General features: G+C 39.5%; 1 protein-coding gene across 12 annotated transcripts in view; it reads left to right on the forward strand.

Moving 5' to 3' along the window:
- The window catches only part of FAM13C (family with sequence similarity 13 member C), a 132,078-nt gene that overhangs the window by 74,075 nt on the left and 33,491 nt on the right, over window positions 1–24,512 (forward strand). For 11 of the 12 annotated variants that reach the window (XM_068688749.1, XM_068688750.1, XM_068688752.1 and 8 more), the window contains 4 exons: window positions 7,910–7,948; window positions 12,677–12,733; window positions 14,013–14,211; window positions 21,290–21,411. In XM_068688749.1, coding sequence (XP_068544850.1) covers window positions 7,910–7,948; window positions 12,677–12,733; window positions 14,013–14,211; window positions 21,290–21,411 — 417 coding nt within the window. The remainder of the gene's footprint in view (window positions 1–7,909; window positions 7,949–12,676; window positions 12,734–14,012; window positions 14,212–21,289; window positions 21,412–24,512) is intronic. The other variant, XM_068688754.1, reaches the window with a different exon arrangement.

Genomic DNA, 24,512 nt, shown 5'->3' on the forward strand with positions numbered 1-24,512 from the left:
ACAGATTGGGACCCTGAATAGAAATAGAAACTGAATAAAAGAGAACTACTTGTTATGAGAAAAAAATTAAAATAGCTAGGTAGAAGCTGAGCAAGAGTTGACCACTGACTGTGACTGCTAATGTTGACTGGCTTATTCATGGCTTTTTGGTGAAATACAAGTGCAGATGAATATGCCATAACTGATGAGATTTTTCTGATGTCAATGGATCATGATATTGAGAAAGTTAATGGTCTGAATCAGCAGTTGTCTAATGTCATTGACTATACATTAGAGTGAATGGAAAATCAGAAAAACAACTTAAAAAAAAAAAAAGGTTGGATTCACTACCATGCGTGTTTCATAATGGAAATGAGAATGAGCAACTGGAGCTACAAAACTAGATGAGCTAATGCCCATAACTAAAGGAAGGGATCTCCCCCATCTGCCTATCACAACTGCATTTTATGTTGTGATTCTTTGCTCATGGTGCTTGTTTTGTATGTGCTGTTTCTTTCATGCTGTCCTTTTATTTCTTCCAATATCAGTTTCTTTCCTTTCACCAGCCAGATTATTCTCTCTTCTGTCTTTTCTCCCTGCCCAAAATTCCTAGCCACATGAGTAGCTTTTCCTCTCTATGAGAGGTAAGATGACTGGGAAGAAATATTGTGCAGAATTGACTTCTAGACAGGGGGAGGAGGGTGGCTCCAAAGGTGCCTGTGAGAAGTTGGATATATCTTGCTTTTAGATTTATGCAGCACACGCAGTGAGTTTAGAAAAGGACATATTAATAATTATATTATACCAATTGATAAGGCACATCATATCAAATGGATTGGACGTGCTGGGCTATAAGTACTTGTGCAGCATCCTCAGGTGGCGCATGGCTCTAGCATGGCTCTGTGTGGACCACCAGTACACCTGCCTGGCCCTTGGAGAGCCGCCTCTTGGTGTTTCCTTGTAACCGAGTGGTAGAAGTGCACACACTTGTGTTTTGTAAACCTGGAAGGGGCTTAGAGAGGACTGAGAGTGAGTCTGTCTTTAATGTTATCTGAACTGTCCCTCAGACATCACCAGGACCAGTCAGCAGTTGTCATGTGGTGCACAGTGCATGGTGGAGGAGAAGGCCAGGTGCTGCTTGAAAACGTTATTAATGATAATGAAGCTCTTTGATAATGCCAATTTAAGAGATTTTGCCTATATGTCACTGAGAATAAGCTCTGGCATCAAGCAGTGTTTGTTTTAAGTTAATATTCTTATGTGATTTCTACACTGGTTTAGATTTCATTTTCTGTCATTCTGGCTCACGTGCTTTTGGAAGGATAAAGCTGCAGGTGAAGCAAGGTGAAGTGTTGCTACTGTGTTAGTTAGGTGGAAGTTAGTGGTTTGCAAAGCACCTCACAAGTAAATGAGGAAGAGCTCTGAGTAAAAGCATGTGTATAGTTTCTTGCTTATTTTTTCCTTTCAGGAAAAAAAATAGATAGCATAGTCAGCCTTATTCTAAATGGCCACTGTCATCCCCCTGAAGAGAGAGAAAAGAGTCATGAGGGCACCTTCATACATACATTGCATATCTTTATCATGTCTGGGCATAACCAAACTGACTGGGTGGCTCCACGTGTCTACAGATGCGAAGACCTAACAGAAAAAAGCGTTAATGTTTCTTGAAGGTACGAGCAGCAGTTTGCTTGTTATTCCATTTACTTTCAAATGCTCCGCCTTTCAAAAATATGGTTGAGCTCAAGTTCACCTTTCCATTTAATTCTGTATTGGCAAATGCTAGGAACACTATGCACATCAACTTTAGTTTGGCCTTCTTGCACATGAATTACAGTCTGGCCTCTGCCTATATGATCACATTTAAATTGTTCAGCAAGATTTGTACTCTTAGAAAGAAAAGGACATTCTTGAATTTTGAGACTGAATTCCAGAACTATTTTCTATTCCTGACTAGGTCTCTTTGGTGTTGCATAAGACTGTTGTACGTGAACAGATGAAATAAGATAAGCTATGGAACTTTCCTTAATTTTGGTGTTCATATTCTATGTAATAGTAATACTATAAACATTTTCCAATGTTTTTTAGGTGTCTAAAGTAATCAGTCTGGGATGCTCAGAAGACAAACTTGATTTTGAATTAGTGCTCTGTTGAGTCTAGCCCAATGTTGGTGTAAGCCTGCTGGAAATTGTTTTGTCATCTGTGGCAATACCAAATTACCTGCAGTGGATGAGTGCAGTCAAGTAAGCATTAGTGCCTGTAATGGCTCAGACACCAGCACCAGTTTGACTGGTACAGTTGAATTTGTCAGGCAGCCTGGTGCATGCCGGATAATGATACTTGGACATCTCTGCATGACGATTTTCAACAGAGATGACTGGACTTCATAAAGCAGCTTGTTCTTTAATAACAGGCTTTGAGGTGCAAATCTGTATTTCCAAAACAAAATAACTTAGCACACTCATTCAAATCTGCAGACGCGTATGAAGTTTGCTTGTGCTAACTAACCAGGGCACCAATAGCACAGCAGGTGTATGCACCTGAGCAATGGGAATGCAGTGGTTCACAAATCAGAATTTCCAGTCTGCAAAAATTGTGAGTTTCCATGATATTTTTCCCTTTGAAAGGCTAGAAATTTGACTGGTGTGGGGCTGTGCATTTTGGACTACAGGGTAGACATACCTCCCCCTGTACAAACTTGGATGTACTATGGAGTGTGTATGGGACTTACGGGCCCAGTGCTTAGAAGGCTTGAGCAAGGACATATGTGCAGTTTAATTGCTCACTAACTCATCTTTAGAAAATATAACCCTGAAAGTTTGTGCAGTTACACAAAACTTAATCCAATTCAACATATATATGCTTTATAGAATTGCCCTGGAATAGATGACAACTGTGTCTGCACCTACACTCCGCTCGAGTCTCTTTGTGTGTGAACAAGTCTATGCATTTTAAGACATACAGCAAGATCAGCTGAATGTTTTTCTGAATGTTTTTTTCCCCCAGGTCCATTAACTCAGATGATGTGCTAATTAGGTCACTGGGAGAATCAAAGATAGAGAAAGTGGACTGAGTGCTCACAAACTGGCTCCCACATGTAATTGCTGTATTTTAGTTTAATTTGCCTTAAGATGTTTTCTGATGTCTCTGAGAATGTCACCCATAAAAAGGCAGACAGCATGTCAAGCAAGCAAGTCAGTGAACACATGAATATTTTCAGCTGCTTGAATGTAGTGTTCAGTAATTATCACTACAGGAAAGAAGCATATGGCTTCTCTCTCACACGGCAGTTCCTTGGTTTATGCCTTACTGATTGGAGAGTAGTAAAAATATCCTGCAGGATCCCTCATGAAGAAAGGGCAGAGCTGGAATGATCCACAGTGCTAACATTTCCAGCAGAATGATCCCTGCTCTTATCCCATAAAAAATCCCTGTGTGTTGGAAGAGAACAGACATGCATGCTGAAGGTGGAGATGAGTGACTGAAGAGCCCATCAGTTTGTTTTCTGTTTAAATGAAAGTGTTTTGTCATAACTGTGACCTCAGAAGCAGCAGCATGACCTGACAAGCAAACATATTTAATCTGCTGTTTGGTGAGTGTGAATGTATTTTGTCCATAAAAGCGTATGTAGTGTGTGTGTGCACAGGTAAGATTGAGTGTATCTCTGTGTTGATACAATCTGAGAGGGAGACGATGGACTGTTGGAGCTCTTCAGGGTATTGCTACTTGGCAGGAGCACACATACTCCAAGGCAAACAAATTTGCTCAATATTTTTATGAGTCTCTGAGCTCAGCTGGTTCTGGCAGGGATGACTTGACTTAACCCGGAGAGGCAGCAGGGGAGAGCTCATTCCAACTTTCCCTTTATTTGGGTAGTGGAACATGAGTAACATCTTCCCAGACAGGAGGGAGCCACCTTGGCCTCCTCATCATGCGCAGCATGTCGTACCGCGTCTCTCGTGTCCCTCCGTAGCATTTAGAGCAGCTCCCTTGTATCGCCTAACCATAGTGCAAAATGTAATTGCCTTTGATGCAGCCATTTCAGCACAAGCACTTTGGACTCTGTGGAATAACAAATAATAGTAAAGAACACAGTCATGCAATAAATGTTAATCACACCCCATAGGATTGCACTGAATTTGTCATTAGCAGATAGTAGATATGAAATACACAAATTCTAACTTTACCAGAACCTTTGAGAGTTTAGAGTTCTTTGCAAATAAGTAATTCTCCCTCTAAACATACAGGTTATTTCCCAATACAAAATGTTCATTGTTCTGTGGTTAAAATTGAAAAGCCTTGTCATTTACTTGAGTCAGAAATCCCCTTAGGAGAATACAGTCATTTACTCAGATGAGCAAATGCTGGAAATTGTGGCTAAGGTTCTGTTGTTCAGTGAAACCAAACTGCCGGGAAGTCTGGAGGTGGGTGACCATTCAGACAACTGCAGCTTGGCAGGTTTTACCATTCCTCCTTTTTGTCTGGCCTTTTGATCTTGATCATTGGGCTTTCTTCTGTACTCCTGAAGCCAGAACTACTACTTGCACATAAATTACAGTCTGGCCTCTGTCTGTCTGATCACATTTGAATTGTCTCACTACCTCTCTCTTCTTTTGAAGTCTTCTGCAAATAGACCATACCATCTTTGTATAGCTTTCACTGGCCGATATGTTTATAGTGCCAACTAATGTTCACAGTTTATGAATGTACCATCTATATTGTGCACGTGTCTTTATTACATGCAAAACTGAGCTAGAGGCTAAACAATTCCTACCTCAGCCCTCCTCCTGAGCTAGCAGTAATTCTCTTGGCGATACAAACAAAAAAAAAAAAAAGAAATTTCTATGCCAATCTATTTGCCAACCATAAAAAGACAGTATTTTACTCAAATTTTAAGAAGTGAACAGCAACATATTTCTGAATCCCAATATCTTCAGAATATAGGTAGATGTTTGCTTTGGAGTCCTCTATATTTATTGTCAGCTGAGAGCTGGCATGCAATCTTTATGTTGGCTTGATCAACTTCTGGCAAAAGAGGATGAAAACAAAAGTGGATATAAAATAGGAAGCTTTTAAAGAAGAATTTGTCTTTCCACAGTTAGGATATTTGAAAAATATAAATCCTTTAAATCACTAGACATAAAAAAGGAAAAAATGATTTAAAATCCTTTATTTTGATAATAAAAAGATGTATTTTAATGACTTCAAAGTATAATGTCCTTAAAAGTATACTTGCTCTTCAGTGGCATAGTCCAATGCTCACTTCATATATGGGTGTAGCATTATTTTCATCAGGATGATGAGAGACCTGACACATCATGTGAAAGTGATGACAAAATATACTACGCACTGCAAATTTCAGTATGTTGAAGAGTGGTGTTTTATAGCATTTCAAGCCTGATTGACTTTAACTTCATTACTGAAAATGAGGAGATTGTGCTTGGAGCTTAGAGGCAAAAAAGATGCAGGTTTGAGCATCTTTGGCTTTGCCACACCTGACTCGTCCTGTTCTGGTCTTGCCCAGAGCACATGGATGGGAAGCACATGAAAGGAAGTGGGGTTAGCCAGTAGGGCCAAGCCAACATCACTGGTGAAATAAGCGTTTCCCCTTAAAGAGAAATTCCTTCCTTCTGGGAGTAAAAGAAAGGAGGTGAAGTTATTGTGAGTCTGCAATAGTTGCTCCCTTGGGCTCCCCCAGGAGTAGGATGGCTTCATCTGTCTAGTTGGAAGATTAGCTCTGAAACAGGATCCTGGTTTTAGCCAGCTTTTATTTTCTTTATTTATTGATGTTACTCTGTTTTATGTGAAATCTTGTTTGTTTGTTTGTTTGTTTCCTTCGGATGATTTCGCAACCTTGCAAAAAGAGACTATCCCATAACACTGGTCAAGCACTGTCTTTAAAACAAATGGAAGTTTGTTAGTGACCTGAAATAAATTTAGAGTGCTTGCCTAGAAGAGATTAAGCAACAGCTGTTTAGCACTGAAGTTCATACAAACAATGTAAGAGATGACATTTTAAAGTTGGTCTCCATCCAAAGCCTCCCTATTTTACAAACTGGTCTTCAGTCATGTTCTGTTATTAGTAATAACAAGAAAGCACTGCAGTATGTTTGCATGGGGAGTGAATTAACAGAGAATTTGACCTTAACTTTACAGTTAGAAATGGAGAAGTTATGTTTATAAAATCCTTGTTTTCATTCTCTTTCTTGTGCATGTGTAGGAAGGAGAGTGGGGATAAAAATGTAGTGTCTCTTTAAGCTCTGCTCTAATCAAGCTGTGATGCTTGTCAGTCTGATTTTGTGATAAAAAACTGTGATTCCCCTGTTGCACACGTGAAATGCTAGCTGTAAAGTTAGCCTCAGCATTTAAAATCAAGAGCCAAGCACTTACAGTTTCTGAAGTATATTTATTAAAAATAATGTAAGATTTTTTAGTTGCCCTACACTTTTTTTTTTAGCATGCAAACAGAGTTTTTGATTGCCTCAACAGCTAGAAGCACACCTTTTGTTCGGGTGCTGTCCTGCAAATAGAAAAAAAAAATAAAAATATTTAGATCTGTACAGTCAGACCCGAATAACTGGAAACAGGAGGAGAAAATTTGAAATCTTACATCTAGGGCAAGTTATAAATGCTAATTATTAAACTGAGTTTTTCTGTTCACCCTTCTCTCACAAAGCCTGTTTATTTGTAGGGCAGAAGTCCCTAGAGACCGGCTGTAATATTCTGATCCCCAGATAATTTGTGCCGTGATATGAATTGATATATATGCAAATACAGGAAAGAAAAAAGCAAATAGTGCATGCAAGCAGGTAGGAAGGCTGGGAAGAGATGAAGATAAGATGCACCGCCAGCGCTGCTGGTGAGAGAAGGGAAATCGTCACGTCTGTGGCTCCTGCCTGCTGCTGCCACCTGGGAGATGTGTCGATACCACGCAGCAACATGAGCTGCTGCAGGGGGGAGGATGCTGTACCTCTGTATCCCTGCTCTGCTTGCTGCTGGCGTCTGTGACGTGCCATTGTCACAAGCAGGAGTGCTCATAAGACGCTGTTGTCTACACTGCCTTCTCTGCTTCTTCCCAAGCAAAAAAAAAAAAAAAAAAAAAAAAGTATAAAAAAAAAGCCCAGTTCTGGTATGTATCAGTGAGAATGGATTTTGTTTGTTTTGTGCTGCTATAAGATTTCAGAACGATCCAAGAATGTATTTACTGGCTTTGAGAGGTGTTGTTTGAGGGGGAATTCCACTGCTGCCTCAAAACCAGTCGTTTACTGTATCCTGAGTTGACCCTCAGTGAATATATTACATCAGGTCTGAAACATTTTGCTGCAGGAGGGCAGCAGCCTATTCCTTTCATAGGAATGGTTTCGTCTATTGCTTGTGGTTTACTTAATAGCCTTTTGCTACTTGAACTGTCCTTTCTGCCAGATTATTTTTTCATAGCTTCCCCTGGGGTCTGGCCATGAGCTGAGCATGTAAGAGACCACCAAACAAGAAGAAAAAACATCCAGAGATCTTAGCTGAGCAGCCCTATTTAAGTAATAAAAACAACATTGTGTTTGATGAGCCAATTACATAGAACAGGCATCTAAAGGACAGAATGCTGAATACTTGTTTGTAAACCTAAGACTTTATTAGCAGCAGTGTTACAGTTACAAAAGAATATGATCCCTTTCTGAGCCTCATGGACTACCTGCATCGCTGTATTAATTCAAAGCACTGCTGGATGGGCTTTGTGAGTGTTGTAGGGCTAATCCCTATGGTTCCTTGATTATGAGCATGTGCAGAGCAGCTGAAGGTACAGTCGTGCATGTAGAGCTAGCACACAGAGACTTGCCTTGCAATGCCATGTTTGTGCATGTGTTCTTACAACTGAGGACGATACAGGGAGCCTGCCTGCTTTGCTGACTTGTCTGATGTTTTCTTGTTTCTGTTTCAGCATTCAGGATAATTCCTTCAACACCACAGCTTTAGCAGAGTAAGTGAACACTTTAAAGATGTGCCTTATTTTTAAATAAGAATGCTGAGTTTAGCTACTGTAGAGAATAATTGTAAGTACTATGTGAGAAGTCCCAAGCTTTCTGTCATACATTTTAATTCAGTTTTCTGTAATCTAACTATATTATTGAGAATATGGAAAGTATTGCATAAAACAGCTGCCTTTACATTTTCTTTGACCATTTAGCAATGAAATGCCTTTCTAGGAGGATATAAATATGATGCACATCACACATGTTTAAGTGCATGATTTCAGTGTAGGATAAATCTCCTGTGAATATATTGCTTATTTCTGGTACTGATGATCTTAACAAACTCAAGTATGTCTGAACACATGCTCTGTACTTCTTGCATACATTAGTAAGAAAAAAATTCTTTGCAAATATTTTGAAAATATAATTATACATTATTTAGATGGACCAAGCACCAAATACATTATATTTGTAATTAATACTTCGTAATCAATTCCATAAACTCATTGGAAGGGTTTTCATCTGTATCATGATCATAAGGATATGTCTGTTGATTTTGTTGTTGTTGTTGTTTGAGAGAGACAACAAAATAGGACATTAGAAAGTTAGAAAGGTGAAGAGCTTACAAATGAAATTGTCTTTTTATTTCAGTCTAAAATGTTTCAGTTCACATGTTCTCTCATTGTTTTGCATGCTTCTGATTGTTTCCAAAGCTTTTAGGGAAGACTCTTCAGCAGTAATGTGTCAAGCAGTTTTTCAGGAAGGAGATGATTTATAGATTTGTTTGTATATTAGGTGAGTTCTACACTGCTAAAACACTCATATTTTAAAAAACCCTAGCTGGACGGTGTTGTGTTTGCCTAAGTGTTGTGGGGAGAGAACGCACTCTGAAAAGCAGGCCGAGTTGTAATTTGGTCTGAGTCATCCGAAAGTATTGTCAAAATCACTATGGGAAAATATAAGTAATATTTCTTAGGGATCCAAATAATTAATCTCTCCTACATTCCTGCCTTGCTTTAGTTGATATTTTAAATTAGTCACTTTTTCTGTGTGATTGTGGTAAATATGGAAAGAGTTAACACGAGCGAGTTAAATCAGTAAGTCATTTTAAATTATTTTTTTTGGTGTACCTGTTAGTTAAGTGATTAATTGTGGTATGTGAAATTCTGGGATGCTCCTCCTTCACAGAAGAATAGCCAGATTGCAGATAGTACTTTTTTCATATTTTTGTCTCCTTTCCTTTGCTCTGTCCCCTAAATATACCCATTGTTTCCATGTTCCCCTGGTGTGGCCTGGTGCCTGCCTCACTCTTGAGGTTTTCCGGGACCTGAAGCTGATAGCTTTGTGCTGTGGTGCTTTGTGTGATGTTAAGATAAGGGCTAGAATGGCAGAAAAGCTGTCTGCAAAGTATCAGTACTGCCCTGGTGAAAGGGACAAAGAGAGGGGTGCAGCCTGTGCTGTGTGGAGTGGAGAGGCAGCAGCATGGCAGAGCTGGGCCAGGAACTGCCTGCAGGCTGAATCTCCCTCATTTAAGCTGTTGTTGGTTTTATTTCAGGGGCTTTGATTTTTCATCTTATTTTCCCAAACACAGAAGTAGTAACATGCTTTTAGAAAACAAAGCAAGCGAACATCATCTGAAAATTATTGTCCAAATGAACAAACCTGGTTTCCAGAGTCGTTTTCCCTAAATCCTGTTTTAAAGCCTCCCCCAAAAGCCTGTTTTGAGAAGTGCTGAGGATACATAATTCTTACTGATTTCAGCACTAGTTGTTTCTGCTAGCCATCTCTGAAAATAGGTTACTTCTGTTTAACAGAATAAAAAGAGAGCTTGCCGTGCAATTTAGACATCCCCATTGACATTTTGTCTTTCCTTGTGGCAAAGGAAAAAATCAGGGCTTCCTGAATGACATAAAATCACTGAAACAATAGTTTCAGGAACATTTCTCCAGATAAAACAAGTGCCTGGGGCTGCCACGCTCCCAGCAAGCCATGCGTGCAGCCAGGTGGAGAAGTAGTTGATGTGAACATCTTAAAGGTCAAATCTGCAAAAGGAAGCAGTTTTCCAGCTGTACTGAAATGGCTCCTTTAGAAAGGTGAAAATGGAAAAATAAAAAGCCAATCCCACAAAAACAGAGTTCTCTGGAAGAAATGTGCAGAGGAATTGCTATAGAGAGTCAGAACAGCAGTCTGTCTAGACTGGGACCCCATCCCATATGTCAAAAGGCAAATTTCATGCCCATTCTAAGCTTCTACCCTTATGGATTTATGACTTGAGGCTGTTCTGGTGTATACTGTGATGTTTTAGGAATGAGTCTGATGCTGCTTCAATTTTTCTGCTGGTGGTAATTCTCTCTACTGCATGGCCACAGACTCTCACAAAACTTACCAAATTCTTGAGTATTCCTAGAGCTGTTAAAATGTGGCTGAAGTTGGGCAATGAGATTTACAAGTGGGAAGAGATGAGTGTATCTGTGTGTTTGTACATACAGACAAGTGGCATGAACACATAAGCTGCATTTCTGGAAGAAACCAATGTGAAAACACTGTGCTTTCATGGTGGATATTTTCATTATATCGTGAATTCATCTTTTAAAGGTCCTGCTATGATCTTAGCCTCAAGCAGCGTCTTGTGCAAGTGAGTTTCCTTGGTTAATGTTTATTCTTGCAGAGAGAAAAAAGTCTCTTCTCCCTTTCAGATTTTGTGCTTCTGAACTGCCTCATAGTCTTTTTCATTACGTGATGGTCACCGTCTTCTATGATTCACCATTGCTTATCTTTCATATCTACTGCTATCTTGTTACTTAAATACAGCTTATTGTGCTCACTTAGAGTATTTATAACGTCTTGATGTATAACTTTAACCAGTTAGTGTATGCTGAGTTAGGCTTTCCACTTCTCTAGATCACCCTTATTACACCCTTATTACCCAGATATGCACACGTAGCCTTGGCTGATGGACCTGCTCAGTCACCCACCATACTTCCAGAGAGTGTTCCTAGTTGCCAAAATGGTCTTCTGTAAGTGAAGACTTCTGAGTGTGCTGACTGCTGAGAGGAGGGGGTGAGTGAAGCTGGTGTTGGAAGTGTCCCCTCCCACCTTGTCTTGTGTCACACATAGGAGGGAAAGTGGGCCCCAGTGGGGGTCCCTGGCCTTTGTTGCCTGTGGTACATGGTGCATGGCGCACCTGGTGGCATGTCACCCTGCTCTTGGGTCTGTGCTGGGAGTTCTGTCCATCCAGCTGTCCTTGGCACTGTCTCCTCACTGTGCATTTCCTTCCTATATTTTCTCCTTGCCGAAAGTTTCCATCCAGGTACCTGGCTTCTTTTCTGCTGGGCTTCCCTCTTCATACTAGAGAATATTCCTATTACCCATTACACCCTGTCCTCACGCCTTGCTCATCTCAGAGATCAATAAGGTCATTTATGAGTGATCAGAGGCAAGTTGTGACAGACATCCAGAGGCAAAGAAAGCTGAATTTCTACAGTAAATTTATTCACTGTGTGCATCAAGCTCTGTCTTCCATCTGTCAGCCCAGTTTGCCTTGCAGGGAGAACTACACCCATTGCAGGAATATTATGTGATTGAGGGGAACCTGCACTTGTTCCAGCTGCATTCAGTGAATGCTTTCAGACAAATGCTGATGTATTCAGGAAGTGTAAACACTTGGTATCCCTTTAAATAATTTCTGCAGTAGTCTGGCTTTTGGTGAAGATACTGGCAGAAGACTGGTGGGAAAGAGGAATATATTAAAATCCTTGCCGTCAAATTGCAATGCAGAGCTATGAATTTATCACTTAATGTGCTCTGTCCTAAGCTGGGCAGCTCTTCTAAAAATTTAACAAGTCAGCGGAAGTACAGGCTGCATCCCACATAATGAAGAGATTCCTCTGCCAGCAAACTTCAAGTGCTCCAGGCCTACTCAGTGCCTGTGCCCTGTGAGTATGAACTGAGGGTGAGAGGAGGGCCCTGACTCTTCCATAGAAATCATACCCAGGAAGGGTATATACATATTTGTTGGGAGTGTATGTGTATATATGTATGTTTATTTGAAGAAAAACTGATCTTGGGCTTTGCAGCTGTATCATTCTGCAAAATTAATCAATGCTGCACAGTATACTGTTCAACACTGGCGTTTTGCATATTTATCCAGACTTCTTGTTTTGATTATGTAGTCCTATGATAATATTGCTGTTTTTTACACAGTGGGATGGAATTGATTATGATTCTTCATGCATTTTAAAAAATTCTGATAGTTCACTTTTGACTAATGGTCACTTTGTAATTTATTTGGGGATTCCTTTCCCTGCTGCTCAAAGAATGACTGCTGTATTTTTGTTATTTTTTTGTGTGTGAGTCTAAGAAAAAAAAGCCTTAGCTAATTGTTGTTTCTAATTCTTTTTTGAATGTTAAGTATATTATATAAGCAATCGAAACTCAGGATTTCATGTAAAAATTTTCTGTAATTTTTATTGTAACATCTGAAGCCTTTGTTGTCATTATTTCCAACTGGCTGAGAAAGATATGCCAAATTGTGTATATTTAACGTTTCAAATCCTCTTCTTCCTCTGAGATGTAGACTATCGCTGAGAAGCTATGACATTAAATGATTCAGCTCAGGTGTGAGAATGTGAAATGTGTTTATGCGTACTTTCAGCTGCACTGTCATGTTATTAAAAGCTAAATTTCTGCTGCAGCAGCAATTATTTATCAGCAATTATTTTCTATCTATTTTCAAGGTGTGACAGGAATTCAGACTCTGTACATGAAGATCAAGTGGCCAGTTGCAGTGCCAGGTATGCTATTGCAAATTTTGTCTGAAATCCATTGGCAACAAGTAAAGCTGTCAGAGTACTTCTGTTAAACCATTAGAAAGAAACCTTTATTGTCAAAAGAATGTAAAATTTCTGAGGTATTGCCTGCTATAGCTATTACTATTTCTGGGAAGTGTGTGTTAGTATTATATATATGTAAACAATAGGAGGATTAATAGGAGGATTAATATAGGAGGATTCTATAAGAAAATATGTTATGGTCTGTGTTTTTAACTCCAAATCATATTACTTTCATTCAGATGGAGCTCTGAATCTAATATATTGTGTTTTACTGTACAGCAGCTGGTACAAAGCAGTAGTAAGTGGAGTTTTGTGACTGTGCAAGGATATGCACATTGAAGAATCTCTGTGAAAAAAATGTAGCTGACAACCGAAGTTTCACCTGCAAACTAGACAATAGCCAGGGATTTCATAGCAATAGTACCAGTCTGCTCATCCTGCCAGCTAAGTAGGCAGTCTCACATCCTGCGTGTGGGTTGTTCTCAGTGGAAGGCATTAGAGAGGTCCAAGGTGGGATCGGTTGGATGTGGATAAGGCTAACAAAGTCTCCTTAGGATAGGTTGGACCTTGTAGACTAGGCAAAGATTGAAAACATCTGTTCAAGATTCAGTGGTTATCAGAGCATACATGAACAACAGCATCTGTTTAAACCAGTGGATATGGTGTTATAAAGGGGAACCTTTCTCCAAACCGGTAGCAGGTGATGCTTGTCCCCTCCACCCAAACATTCCTCCGATTGTTCAAACCCTATGTTGTGTGCCTACCTTCCTTGCTCTGTACAAAAGCCCTCAAAAAGATGAGGAAAGACTGTCAGAAGGGAAGTGTGACTATAGGGAGGAATTACTCTGTGTTAAAACATTTCTGTGAGATTATAAATTAGTGTAAAACATTGGACAGGGAGAGGCCTGCTGCATGAAAAAGACAGTTCCAGGTTTTATTTGGGGAATATGAAAGAGCTGAGGCCAAAGAGTGCCTCTAAAACTAGTCTCATTTAAATGTCTCCACAAATGAATATGTAATAATAGTAACAGTAGTTTATCTTGTGATTTCTCAATAAGCAGTAGCCTCTTAGAATCATTTTACTAATATATGTAATGTTTGTTTGTTATGTAGGCAACATACATTTAACATCAAAATTAAAACGCCATGAATAGCTGAGATCTTGTTGGCGTTCTTCATAATGTTTTGACAGGTGTCTGAAGTCCTGTCTGATGCATTTTCATTTTTGTTTTTCTTACAGAGATGATGATAACAAAGAAAATTATCTGGACAACACTGCTGTTTTAGGAGAAAGGCAGCTGCCTTTGCAAGACAACCAGCAGCATAAAGAGCAGACAGTAACTGACTATGCTCTAAAGCCTGACATGGGCAACTTAAAGCTAAGAAAGCCTAAGCCCTTGGCAAAGCTGGAGAATGGAAAAAGCCATGAAGAAAGTCAGGTAAAAACTGAATTTACCAAGAGTGGGTTTATGGCACAGTGTCTGAGCAAACACACCTTTTGAAATAAGAAGTGGGGCTCTTCGGTAATCCATGATGTAGCTATAACCCCACAATAATTTACCCCAGTTTTCAGGGACCTGGAGTCCTGGAACCCTCCTGTAATGCCAAGTAATTTCTTTGAGGCACGGAATTGCAGGGAGGGCTGTCTTGCGACTGTTGTCAGAAGTAAGTGGAGAGCATATCTGAAGATACACAAATCTCTCTCTTCAGATCTCCTGTGACTACTTGATAAGATTTTACTGTTTTATATGACTGAGGATGTCTTGTACTGGTATTATGGCTGCCTGTGGAAAGCTATGGTATATCCCCTTTGTCTTACTTCCATTTTTCTCATCTTTAAGTAATCATTTTTTTCCAAAAGTCTCTGCAGAGACTAGTATCAGCGCTCTGCCCACAGGCTTCCTTGAGTTGAGCTGAGGGGAGCAGAACTGTAACTTTCCTAAAGACTATTTAAAAGACTAGAAATGAAGAAGCTTCTGCTGCTGACAGTGCAGGTACCTAGCTACATAGGCTCTAGGCTTACCATGCCCCCAGCACCTGCACGAAGTGCCTCTGTTCTCCCCCAGTGCTTTCCAAGTCAAATCCCGTGTGCAATGTCAGCTCTTGTCCAGGTTTAACTCAGCTAGAAATATTCTCTTAACTAAGACTGTTAATGTTCACTTTGGTAGATTGGCAGCCTGTACTAGGGAAAAGACCCATGAAATGGGTCTGTATTTCATCTTTTATGTGTAGTGTATTTGCCTTTTTTATTTTCTGTTTCTCTGGATAATTTAATTTCTATTAATTCTTACTAATTAATTTTAATTAATAAAATAATTAATTTCTGTGGATAGAAATTTGCAGAGTACTTTCTGAAGTGCTTTGAACCATTCATAGGCCAGGAGTGATTTTGGTCCAAATTTTCAAATTTAGAATGGGAATTCATTATTTGGGATGGCATGTGTTACCTTCAAAACCAGGAATATCTTTTTGTATCATGGAACAAAACCCAAAGGCAAATAGCATCCTAGTGGTATTATCACAGTCTGTTTTAGGATATCAGTGGGGACTGTTAGCGTTAGGTCAGAGGTTGGCCTCGATGATCTTGAGGTCTCTTCCAACCTAGAAATTCTGTGATTCTGTGATATCAACATAAGCTCTTGCCCTAATCTTTTTGCATGCTTTGCCTGGAGTTTATCCATAAGATGAAGTAATAACTTCTTTTTTTTTTTTTTGTAACTTTATTATGTTACTAGGACATACTGTGTAGGCTGCAGGTAGGTGAGGTGTGCGTGTTTACTGACAGATAAAAAAAAGATTGGAAATTTTTCCCTATGAAGAGCAAGTGGAGGCAAATCAGGACGAGGAGTCATGAGAAAGTCATAAAAACAACAAGATCTGTCTCACAGATAATCTCCTGCTCTTTCAGCTGCCTCTGAGTTTTCTGTCTGCCCTCTCCCTGTGTACATCATGTCTGTATCTCTCACTCAATGAGAGCCAATATAGCACAGATTTGCTGCTCCATGGTATTTTATGTGGCCTGAACGGGTTAAATGAAAATGTTGATATTGTTTCATGGGAAACTTTTTGAGCATATAATTAGACTGCCATAAAATACCACTGCAACTCAGATATGCAGTCTCTGGAAGGAAAAACAGTGTCAGGCAGATAATTTTCATATGACTCAAGGGCTTGAATTAGGAAAATCAAAAGTGGTCCTGTGCCCTCCTCCACCTCCCAATTGCTCCCATCTCTGTCATATTGGAAGAGGTAACGTGTAGGCACTATTTTATCCCACCTTTGATTTGCTGGGACTACTTGAGAGACAAGAACTAATGGAGAGCTTTGAATGCAATATAAAACCAAAACACAAAGCAAATGTCCTGTCATAACAGGAACTCCACAAATTCACAGAGGAAATTGTATCCTAGTACTGTGAAAAACATTTCAATGAATATCCTATATCTATACTGAGTTCAGTGGTGTTTGCAGTGTGGGAAAGTGTTTACCCCTTGGAATAGTTTACACAAGGAAGCTATTCAGGAGAAGGCATCTACCAAGCCCCTCATGGCACAGCTTTCATTCTCATTAGTAGGGATGTGCACACTCCTTGATCCCGAGTGCTTGCTTTGCTACATCTTCAGCTACCTGAAAAGCTTTGGTTCTTGAAGAAGCAAGCACTTGGCTCGTGGCTTTGTTGAAGGTGCCTGTGGAAAAACTAGACTGCTTGCAGAAGTGCTCTGTAAAGTGTTTGTCTGTGAGGCGTTCTCGTTGAGATCCTTGGTGTGTTGTGACCTTCAAAAAACTACTGCAGCTGTCTGTGTTAGCAGTCCTAATCATAAGCTGGTTGCATCTGCTTCTCTCCATTTTGAAGCTGAAAGTGAGGTGCTGCTGTGTTTTTTTCTAGTAGCTCTTGGGTTTGTGTAAACAGCAGGCTGTTGTTACCCGGGGAAGTGGGACAGACTGATGCTTTGAAACACTGTGCAACTGCATATACCTTCCTTTTGTGAAACAGTTTGCCACCAAGCCATTCAGTGACATAAATGATGTACTTAAAAGCAGCTGATGTCAAGCTGACAAACAGCAATAACTGAGTACAAGCATTGTAAAAGAAAAGTATGATGCGCTGCAAATGGTGATTAAACTGTTCATCCTTATTTTCTTGTGTTTATTGATACTGTAATTTTTCAGCAGCCTCACTTCCCCAGCCTGAGTTCTCTGTGGCATAAAAAAGAGACTATGACAATATTACAGTGGCAGTGTCTCTTAAAGATGTTGCTCTGATAAGTCAAGAACGCTTGCTACTCACAACTCTGTGTTATAATCCTGTGAGCTGTATTTTTAGAAACTCGTCCCTTTAAAATTGGAACAGGCTTTTGGTAAATAAGTTTGCTGCATGTGTTGGAAAGATTAAAGTCTGTTTGGATGGAAACGATTTTGTATGCCTTTCTGCTAGCGAGAATCCAGGGGATTTCCACTGTAGAAAGGTCACTGAGAGGGAGCAGATCTCTGCTCAAGTAGGGGAAAGATGGCCATCTTGGGGATTTTGAGCTTCATGAGGCTCAGAAGTGTGTGTGTCTGCTGAAGTGTGATTTCTGTGCCTCTGATTTTTATCACACAAGTTTTATCACACAAGATTTTTACTACACAAGTGTAATACTGTGGTCATGTAGTATATGTGGTTGTGTCTTGATGAAGAAAAGGTTATTGAATTTCCAATGATGATTAACAGGACCAAGTCTAATAAAAGTGCAGTACTGAATGACATCAGTTGACAAAATATCAACTGATAAAAACTCACTACAGTAAAGCTGTTTCTTGGATATTGCATCTGGTAATTTCTTTGGATGCAGAAACTGGGTGTGGAGGTTGGAGCTGGGCATGGGGGCATCTGTAACTTTTCCAAAGTATGGGAACGGGGGCAGGCTGCTGGAATGTGGCTATAACTTTGTATTCCAGCTACTTGGGTTCACTATTTCCCTGGTTTCATGAGCTCTGTTTAGTAATTCTGCAATATTTATTTCTAGAAAATCAAATTAATTATTTTGGGGGGGGGGCTTCAAGAGATAAGGAAGCATACACTTAGAAAATAGTTCAGGGGTTCAGTGTAAGAACAGATGGTGAGGAATAGATAGTCTGCTCTGCTTGCCTAATCCTTTCTCTGGTTACTCCCTGTTAATACACATTCATGAAAATAGATTATTAAATTAATTCATCCTCTGAATCCTCATTGATATTGAGATATTTTTATATGATGACACTAAACATACTACCTATTTGGTATAATAAGTTCAGTTTTTAAGTCATGTTATTAAGGTAAATGACTATTAAAATGAAATGGTGGCTTAACAATAGTTACCCAGAGATGGGAATGCTGACAACTGCTGTGTGAAATTTTGTATTTTGAGTATAAACTTAAGTTATCAACCTACATTAATCTCAGAGGACTTCCAGTATTAAAGTTGTGGTTTTAAATACACAGAAGAAAAAATAAATATAAAAAATCAGGGCCAGTGTAAAGACAGTAGCCACACGAGCACATGAACATATCAGGTTCCACTTTGTTTTTTACATATACTCTGTTTATGTTCAAATTATACCCCGTCATGGATTAAATCTGTTCCGTTCACTGTCTTTTAAATACATCTGCTTTTTTCTTGTGTGGACTGGTGTTTTCAGGAGGTGTAGGAGGCACTTCTGCTCAGGACTTTAGTCCTGGCTATTTTCTGTATTGACACAGAACTATGAAGTATACCAGAGCTCTGGTCCCATGTGCTGGTAAAGTATTCCCAGGGGCAGGAATCACAGTCAGGAATTTGCATTTGGAGAGATCTAGAAGTGTTTGCGTGTTGGATAGGGCATATTAAGGTTGCAAGGCACTTTTTGGGGTTCAAGAGCAGATAAGCTGCTGTGTAAACACAGTGCAAGTTTGTATGTCTGTACCATAATTCAGATGCTGTGACAGAGATGGTTTATGATATGCTGTGACTGGAGGAAAACATTTAAAAAAATATTAGCATGTGAAACAGAAACTGATTTATTTCAACATGTGTATGATGGTAGTTTTTGGCTGCTTCCAAACCTGTGTATTATTTTGTGTATAAAGCAAAGCTCATAGCAGTGATTACATAGCACTGAGTCTAGTTAGTATTGCCTGGAGATTTCCCCATTCACAAACTGCTTACCAAATGCAGCCTGACTAGAGAAGCGTCAATCCATAGTGAAGAAGAAAGAAAATCATAGAATTGTTTTGGGTTTTAAGGGAAAGCCCATCCAGTTTCAGCTGCCTGCCATGGGCAGGGACACCTCCCACCAGCCCAGGTTGCCCAAAGCCCCAGCCAGCCTGGCCTTGAACACTTCTAGGGATGCAGTGTCCACGTCTCTGGGCAATCCGTGCCAGTGCCTCACCACTCTGATAGTAAAGAATTTCTTCCTTATATCTAATCTAAATCTACCCATTTTTAGTTTAAAACCATTACTCCTTGTCCTATCAAAATAAATAAAAATAAAATGGAAGACAGCTCTATGCTGTTTGTTGCCTCTGACACAGCAGAAAGGGATTTTGTTGCTCTAAAGAAACAGTCATCCCATCAAGGGTGATTCTCTAGGGTTTTTCTATAACATCCTAACTTACAAACAAAACAAGCAAACAACCAAAACCCACCACCACCACAAAAATAATAATAATTAAAAAACAAAACAAACAAACAAAAAAAACACCCCATGTATTATGGTCCTCAACTTTCACCTAGCAGAGAACATCTTGAATTGTCATTTTCTCTCTGCTGATAGTGGAGAGCGGAACTTGTTGCAAAAGAGGCTTCTGCTGAAGCAAGTTTACCACTTACCAAATGCAGGTTTGGTTTATCACTTTCAACTGGACTGGCTATTTGGAACTGAATAATTTAAACAGTCCAACACTGAGAAGATTTCAGCCTCAAGATAAAATTGCTAAACTTGTTTTGATCATTTACATAGTACCCAAAGTTTTATTTTTGCCTGTTTTAACAGCTGTTGTCGTCAACTTGAATTTAAGCACATCTAAGCACAAATATTTACACCTCTGTGAATGCAGTACAGGCATATTTTTACAGATCTCATAGACTAAGTAGAAATTAATATTCCCTTATTCAACAAGTATCCTGGTACTTTATAAGAGGACTTAGATTAAAATAAATTGTAAGAATATAGTTAAAATATCATCATAAAAAGGAAGTAAAATGCCAATGATTTGACTTGTTATTTATTTATTTTTTACCATTTTTTTTACAAGTTCCTTTAGTCCTTCCACATTAATTTTAAGAAACAAGCACTGAATATTTCTCCAGAGAGAAGATCATTGAGGCAACTTTCTTGAATTTTATAACTTTTAGTAGAGTTTGCAATTTTATAAAATAATAATTTACTTCTGTTTAAATAGTGTATCTCTAAGCAAGATTCATTCATAATCTGTAAAGATAGAACAAGATAAGAAGGAAGTGAAAAGCAGCCATGTTTTTTGTAAGTGCAGGATGACTTCAGCACTCCAAATTCCCATCCAAGCAGCCCGATCCAATCTTCTGACTTTCAAGCTTGCATCTAAGCTTTGAGACTGGAGCAAACTCATGAACATTGTTTTACCAGGGGAAGTGAATGCATTGTTTTGCAAAACACATTGCATTTTAATTTTGAAAATGAGCAGAATAAAATATTGGCTGATAAAAGCTAATAAAGTAAAAAAAACCTTTTGATTTGAAAAAACCTTCATTGACTTACCCCTTTTCAATGCAAGGGAAATATTATAACCCATTTTATAGGTAAGGAAATTAAAACATGCTAAATAAATTGTCACAGACATACAACTGGTTTCTGAAAGCTTGAAGTCAAGTGTGTTCCTTTCTAATTCCTAGTTCTGGCCTTGACTTGTTGCATAAATTGCCTTTTTTATTTCCTTTTTGGCTAGATGTCTGATTTTTATCTATTTATTTATTTATTTATTTATTTTATTTTGCTCACTGATTTTCACTCTTCTGCAGAAATACTCTATTCATTAAGCTGTGAATATGCTGGGGAAGGGAAAGAGCAATAGGAACAAGACGCTGGGTAAACTTTACAAATTGTATTTAAGTGAACTGAATTTGCTTTTGTCAGCCAAAATTTTTCTGATTATGCCCAAGCAAAGAAATATTACTGACATATGAAGAAATAATTTCAATTTAAATGTAAATTTATAAATAAGCAAAAAATATTGAACTCTGTGTGCAGCACCTCTTAGCTCAGATGCTGACATATGTTATCTAACTAATAAACAGCAAATGGGTTACAGTAGCTTCTTGTCTGCTTTGGTTTCAAAAAGCATTTTACAGTGAATGACACTTTTTTGTTTAAAACCTTTTCTACTCTGTGTTTTCCAATTGTTTGCAGATTGTTACCAAAAAACAACAATGAACCACAAATCAGCATCCAGTCCCATGAAGCTCTTTCTTCCTTAAAGCAAAATATTCAGCTGAGTTTGATCAGTACTGACAGGACATTGAACATTTTTGTTGTTTTCTGCAGGAGCTGGAGAGCTCATTGCCAGGCCTCTCAGACAGGCAGGAGAAGGAAGGATACTCAGCTAATGACTATGCACAGAACGTGTCTTTCAGATGCCAGGAAGAAGTTGTGAGGTTTCAACCAAGGTAAGCTTTGGGATAAGACAGTGCATTTCATTTCTGATTAATTCTAGGAAAGGCTAATTCATTTGTTGCCTTTCATATAAAATATTCAGACTCCTGGCTCCCAATTGGCAGTTGTATTCTGTATTTATGTGCCTAGAACTGTTTGGAGAAAATGAAAGGGATGAAGATAAGAATGCAAATTTTATCTTTCTTTAAACCGCTTCAATTTCAAACAGGAAAAACATCCTCAGATCAGAAATTTCAGTTCCTGTGTGCCAATGCTAAGTTTCAAAAATAGCTCAATAGCTCAATACCCTTCCCCTCCCCCCCCGCCCGCTGACTTGCCTCAGTCTTTCTCAGAGCTGTGTTCCCACTGAGAAATTGGAAGCCACACACTTGATTTTACCATGGGTATGTATACATTTACATATCATTTACACCCTGAGCACCATGGAACTGTGCTTGTTTCAATGCTGTGAAGGGTATGGAAGGATAGGGGGGCACATTCAGGTCAAGAGTTAGCTAGCTCTTGTTTACAGGCAACCCAGCAGATCATGAAGTAACCTACCTCTGGTAACTACTGGGAGTCAGAATTCCATTCCCAATCCTTCACAGCTCTGCAAAAGGCTGGCAATGGGGCTTCACCTCACCCAGCTGACCCGACCTACCAGCAAAGGCACGTCCCAAGGATAAGATTTAGCTCTTACTGACGGGCTTGTACTGTGTCAATAAGGTCATGCTCTTCAGAGTCATCAGTTTTCAGGGTACTGCTTTATAGATTTCCCATGCTGAGGTGCTGGATCAGCCCTGCTTTGCTGTGCACGTAGAGTTTCAGGCAGGTGAGCCAGGACTCTGATCTCTGTTCTCTGCCTGAAGGTGCGTGGCAGGCTTGGTGCTCTGAGTGCTTCCACTGCAGCGTGACAGAGGCTCTGGCTCTCTTTGGAGGGGACTTGAGCAGCAGCTGTATGCCCTGGGGATGATCAGTGGATCAGGACACAGCTAGTGGGCACACACAGCTCATTGCCTTCAAGGCCTGTCTCAAGCTGGTGCTAGGTCAGTTATAACAGTTGCCATCCGATGGTATTTTGATGCTTTATGATGCTTTTATCTGGTTGCCTTCATGACAGCCTTTAGTAGGCAATGTTGTAAATGATTTTAATTTGTGCTCTCAAAGGAAACTTTAGCAGAATGACCAAGCATTTAATTAGCTTTCAGAAAGAACTATATTCACCCTCCAATGCTTGTATCTGCAATTGAGACACTGCAAATCCTGCATATCAGAAAGTGTTTCTAATTACCCCTAACCTAGGAAACCTGCCTTCTACATCTCTGGCATTCTTTACCCTAGGAAAAAATCACATGGATTACTTGTCGAGAGGAGAATAGTGAGTTTGGTACTAGAGAGTTAGACCTACCCAACGCTCTGCTGGTAGGATCTGTGTTAGGATAGATAAGGAAGTAACATGACTGGTAACAGAAACGTAATGAAAGAAAGATGGACTTTCAACATAAAAGCCATAGCGTGTATGAATTAAACAGCAACCACAGGAAAGTTACCCAGTGCACTTCAACTGTTTGGCCTTTTCAGTTTGCCCGGTATGAAACTGCTGTTCGCTGTGCTATTTACTTCTGTTTAACACCTTGGTAGTTCCTTAGGAAGCTGGCTATCCACAAGTGCCAAGTTTGTTAAATAGTGGCACCTCGATTTATCATGCTGAGAGCTGTGAAAGCTTAGTGATCACATATCAGTTCTGGCCATGTCTTAGTTTCATTATTAAAACAAAATGGAGTTGATTTTGCTGCCAAAAAAAGGGACTTTGAGCATGGAGTGAACACATTGACTCATGGTCCTTGGCCTCACACACACATTGCATTCACTTCAGCTGTCTTAACTTTCCCACCACCCAGCTAGGGCAGAGGACTTTGAATTGCTTATGCTGAGGTTAACACTTTCAGTTTCAGGGTCACTCTGACTGGTGACTCCTCTTAAGATTTACCAGCAGCTTGCCTCATCTCTTTGCCAGCAGTAGGCTTTGACTGGGCCAGAGAGTCATTATGTGCCCATGTCTCAGCTTGTGCAGATCACTGGCTGCTGTGTCAGGATCCCAGAACTGGCTTGTGCAATGGGCTGTGAAATACAGCTGCTGAGCTATGATGTCTTGCCTTGTTTTCTGCCTTCTCTGTTCTGGAACATGGCAAAGGTTAGGTATTTAGGCTTGGGAGCAGACAACGGTCATAGTTAGATTTTGACAAAATGCATCTGCTAGCCCTGCAAAACTTGAGTTTCTCTATCTTCTAGTTGAGTTTTGCTAGGTTACTGGTAGAAGTGAAAGTTCTTTGGAATGTTGCAACTTCCTAGGATACGTAACTCACAGACCAGAAGCTTTCTGGTCTTTTAGAGAAGAGGAGGTGACCACACTACTGCAGGGGTGCCACTGGTCAGGCTCTTCTGTCTATCTGATGTGTATGGGGAAGATAGGAGAGGAAGGATTTATTTCTGTCTCAGACTAAGGTGGATTATTTCTAGTAAGCGTCCTTGTTCTTTCTATAATATAATTTCTTCATATTGCTATAGCTCTGTAATGAGTCTCATTGGAGTTTAAAATCTAAATACGTCTGAACTGTATGGAGTTTTTGAAATCTCTTCTAGTCAGTCCAAAACCAGGTCAGTTTTAATTTGACTAGATATGGATAAAAACTGCTGAGACACAAGAAACTTTTGGGCACAGTCCCCATTTAGCAGAGCAATCTAAATTCAGGGTGACATAACACAGGAATTTCATAAACAGATACGTGACAGAAGAGCAGAACTCGCAATGTAAGAGAAACAATTCATAGATATAGGGCACAAGTGCATGCATAGATTGTTAGGGTGGAGGGGTTGTTTGTTGGTTGGGTGCTTTCACTTTATAATCACTCACAACCACTGAAACAGTGAAGGAAAAGTTAGTGGGATTTGGGAGAAATAGGAGAATGTACTTGGTGAAGAGATTTAAGGATATCTATTGCATTTGAAACAGAAGAATGAAGGGATATTGTCTTGTTCTTGGCTAAGCTGTATTTGCCCTGTGAATCAAGGTTTTTAACTTTGAGGTGTTTATAGTGCATAATTTTATGAAAAT

This window comes from Anas acuta, chromosome 7, assembly GCF_963932015.1.
Source record: "Anas acuta chromosome 7, bAnaAcu1.1, whole genome shotgun sequence".
Classification (NCBI taxonomy): Eukaryota; Metazoa; Chordata; class Aves; order Anseriformes; family Anatidae; genus Anas; species Anas acuta.